This window comes from Colobus angolensis, unplaced genomic scaffold (assembly GCF_000951035.1).
Source record: "Colobus angolensis palliatus isolate OR3802 unplaced genomic scaffold, Cang.pa_1.0 Scaffold176, whole genome shotgun sequence".
Classification (NCBI taxonomy): domain Eukaryota; kingdom Metazoa; phylum Chordata; class Mammalia; order Primates; family Cercopithecidae; genus Colobus; species Colobus angolensis.
The window spans coordinates 4,339,713-4,343,824 of NW_012114888.1; the positions used below are offsets into that span (position 1 = coordinate 4,339,713).

At 49.0% G+C, this 4,112-nt stretch overlaps 1 protein-coding gene across 1 annotated transcript in view; it reads right to left on the bottom strand.

The window, feature by feature from the left end:
• Positions 1 to 1,232: 1,232 nt before the first annotated feature.
• UXT (ubiquitously-expressed, prefoldin-like chaperone) overlaps positions 1,233 to 4,112 on the bottom strand; it is an 8,837-nt gene continuing 5,957 nt past the window's right edge. Inside the window, exons 6-7 of the mRNA XM_011938722.1 lie at positions 1,518 to 1,581; positions 1,233 to 1,332 (exon numbers count right to left, since the gene is read on the bottom strand). Coding sequence (XP_011794112.1) covers positions 1,279 to 1,332; positions 1,518 to 1,581 — 118 coding nt within the window. The 3' untranslated portion in view covers positions 1,233 to 1,278. The remainder of the gene's footprint in view (positions 1,333 to 1,517; positions 1,582 to 4,112) is intronic.

Consider the following 4,112-nt stretch of genomic DNA (forward strand, 5'->3'; position numbering starts at 1 on the left):
GGCGGTGGCAGCACCTAGAAGCCGCCCCTGCGTTTCCCTACAGCTCACGTGGGCCCGGGGAGGAGGAGCCCAGTGTCCCGCCGCTCGCTGATTGGCCAAAGCGCTATTAATCGGCCGCAAGGCCTGGGGGGGGGGTTGGGGGACGGGCCCTTCCCCACAGAGCTGTGCCGTGATTGGCCTAAGGGGAAATGATGGAACGCTCACGGCCCCTGGAGTCCCGAGGAGGCGCGTCCGGCCTTCCCGGTGCTCTACGCCGATTGGCTCAAGGACTGACGGACTGTGAGCAACTGCCGAGGTTCGGGGCGTGTGTGTAGGGGGCGGGGGGGCTGCCTCACACTGATTGGCTTACATGGGATTGATGGAAAACAGCCTCCAAGGACGGGGGTGGGTAGCCCTGTTTTTCTCTGATTGGCGGATGAGGGACTCCTAGACCCCTGCCAAAACACCAAGGGGGTGGTGCCGCACGCCACGCTGCTCAGCGGAAGCAGGACTTGTATAGAAATGGGCGTAGCAGCCGGCGGGAGTGGGTCGGGCTGGGCTCCGCGTAGGCGGGCAGGGCAATTCTATGGTTAGAGAAGACCATAGAGCTGGGTAGAAGACGAATTTAGAACACAGCGGAGGTAGGAGGGCAGGATGGCTGTCAGGCACACGAAGGAGCATTGAGTGGCAGAAACCAAATGCCTTCAGAGGGCAGGGTTGAACTGTGGCCAGAGTTAAAAAGGGGAGGAACCTGGCTCTGCGTTGATTGGCGGAGGCTGGACTCAACCTAGAATAGGGGCGGGACTAGGGAGAGCGGGATCCAGCTCCGTGCCTATTGGAAGCTGGAACCACTTACAATAGCAGGGGCTACGACAAGGTAGGGCTGAGACGGATTTAGGGTAACGATTGGGTGTGTGAAAGGGTAAACCTTAGGGCCCTCGTTCCCTTTTGGAACGAACAAACCTCCACCATGAATTGGCCCATTCTCTATGGCAATTCAAAGGGTGGTGTCTAGGAAAAGGAATGGAAGGGTGAGGTGGGGGCCCAGGTTGCCAAAATGACAGGAGAGAGGGCAGTGCACAGGGTCAACTGGCAAATGCTGCCAGGCAACAGGCTGGAGGCAGGACTGTTGGGGCATTTTAGAGGTTCCGCAGAGAGACTGGATCTCTGGGTCTCTCAGTAACTTTGTGCCCTATGAACAGGCCCCCGTGGCAACCAGCAGGGTTTATGGGGAAAAAGAAGGGCCATGTGACTCAAAGGCGTTCAGGCTCTTTAATGTCTGAGGATGGGGGGAAGAAGTCAATGGTGAGGCTTCTCTGGGAAATTCTGCAGGCCTTGTAGTTCTCTAAGCCCCTGAAAAAGAGGACAGAAGAGACTGAACAAAGATTGAGTCTGGGTTACGCCCCCAGGCTTGCTCTGACCTCCCTCCCTTGACTCCAGTTTAAAGGGAAAGATGGTCCTTCTCTTCTTTCGCTCTCTCCCTTCTTCAGGTCACCACCCTAAACACAGAGTCTGGTAGTGGGGTGAGCTGCTCTCACCTCTAGCAACATGTGGATATGGGCTTTGATATTCATGGAGTCCTTGGTGAGGCTGTTGCTGAGCCTAGAGAAAAGAAACAAAGGGCAAAATGGGCCCCACTTATGAGTATGAGGAGGACCCTTCCTTATCACTTCAAGATCTACTTATATCTTGGATGATTTCCACCTGGCTCACTCCTATGCAGAAGTGCCAAGCCACCATCTGGTTTTCACTGATTCAAAGATTATTAAATGCCTACTGTATGCCAGGCGATTTTAGGCACTGGGGAGATAGCAGCAAACATAACAAACAAAACTCCTGGCCTGATGGACTTCAAATTCTTGTAAAGAGAGACAGACAAAAAAACTGATGGAATAAAAGATGTGTCAGATGGTTCTAACTACAATAAAAAATTTTTAAAATGAGAGAATAAGGAGTACGGGAGTGGGGGGCTGCAATTTTAAATAAAGGGCTCAGGGATGGCTTCACTGAGAAGCACTTGAGTAAAGAGACTTAAAGACAGTGAATTTTGAGTAGGGTGGCTATATGGAGGATGTGTTCCACACACAAGGGGCAGCAAACACAAAGGCACTGAGGTGGGTGTGTGCCTGGCATGTTTGAGGTGCAGCAAAGAGGCCACTCTGGCTGAAGGAGAATAAGTGAAGGGGGAATGTAAGAGGTGAGGTCAGAGAGGTAATGAGGGAGGCAGACTGTGTGAAGCTTACAAGGCCATGGTAAGGACCCTGGCTTTGACCTTAAGTGAGATGGGAGCCAAGGGAAGGTTGTGGCAGAGGAAGGAGGTTGAATTACATGAACCAGTCAGTTGACTCCTTTTCTCTAAGCCAGTTTGGATCAGATCTCACCCAAAAGAATCCTAATTGATATAAAGGGTCAAGGAAGGTCTTTCTGAAGAATGAAGAATGAGAAGGAACCGAAGAATGCCTAATGGTTAAGCAGTAGAAAAGTCTTTTCCACAAAAAGGCCAAGAGGCAACAAAGAGCTGTTTGAGAGGCAGTGAGGTCAGAGCGTTAGAAATTAAGTGAGTGGTGAGGGAAAGTGGCGTAACACAAGGCCCAAGAGGTAGGAGGAGATTAGATCAGGCAGGGTCTTGATATAATGATAAGGAATGTGGATTTTATTGTGCTGTCAATGTAGGAGTCAGTTTGAGGGGTAAATGAAACTAAATACTGTTGGAAAAGTAGAGAGCAATAAGACAGGATGTTAAATTGGAAAAACAAGTAGTATGAACCCATGTATATACCAATATCTCCCACGTTTTTATTTCTAGCCCAGAACTCTCTTGAACTTGACTAGGAGTTTTAATGACATCTTCTAAAACTCCACTTCAGTGTTTAATAAGTACCTCATACTTAACAGGTTCCAGACTAAACTCCTGACCTTCCCCTCCAAATCTACTCCTCCCCTATCTTCTCCATCTCAGATAATGGCAATTCCATCCTTCCAGCTGCTCAGCCAAAAACCTGGACTCCTCTCTCTCTCACACTTCACATCCAGTCAGCCATTCTTCTTAAAATCACGACTGTTCCATTGCAGGTAATGCTTCTGATCTCCATGATATGCTTTCTCCATAGCACTGTCAACATGTGACATACTACATCATTCATTTATTGTTTGTCTCCCCTGACTAGAATGTCAGCCGTATGAGGGCAGATTTTGGCCTTTTTTGTTTCCTGCTCTATCCCCAGGGACCAGAACAATGTGGGGCATAGAGCAGGCACCCAACGTATGCTGAATGAATAAGTGATTACTCCATTCAAAGGAACCTGAAGTTGGTTGAGTGTATGTTTAGGAACAGGAAATACATGAAGTATGGGTGTTGTTGCCAGAGAGCAAAAATACTTTCAAGAATATTGTGGGGGTAATGTCTGGCCGGGCGCGGTGGCTCAAGCCTGTAATCCCAGCACTTTGGGAGGCCGAGACGGGCGGATCACGAGGTCAGGAGATCGAGACCATCCTGGCTAACATGGTGAAACCCCGTCTCTACTAAAAAATACAAAAAACTAGCCGGGCGAGGTGGCGGGCGCCTGTAGTCCCAGCTACTTGGGAGGCTGAGGCAGGAGAATGGCGTGAACCCAGGAGGCGGAGCTTGCAGTGAGCCGAGATCGGCCACTGCACTCCAGCCTGGGCGACAGAGCGAGACTCCCGTCTCAAAAAAAAAAGAAGAATATTCTGGGGGTAATGCTTAAAGAATGGAAGAATGAACCTGATCAGCTCCTAAGGGACAATTTGAACATCAAAAAAGAGAACAAAATTAGTTAATGGTATCAGCTTAGCTTATGAAAACCTATGAGTTCAACACTTTAAAAGGAAGAAAAATAGAGTTCACCAAATGCTAGCTGTAACACAAAAGGGATGTTTATCACTACTGATTTTTATTTACTATGTGGAGAAGCAAATTACTACTGATTTAGTATGTAAGGCAGTGTGAAAAGTCATACAGTTATGCTGTTTCTTCTTCTTTTTTTTTTTTTTTTGAGACGGAGTCTCACTCTGTCGCCAAGGCTGGAGTGCAGTGGCGTGATCTCAGCTCACTGCAACCTCCACCCTCTGAGTTCAAGTGATTCTCCTACCTCAGCCTCCCGAGTAGCTAGGAT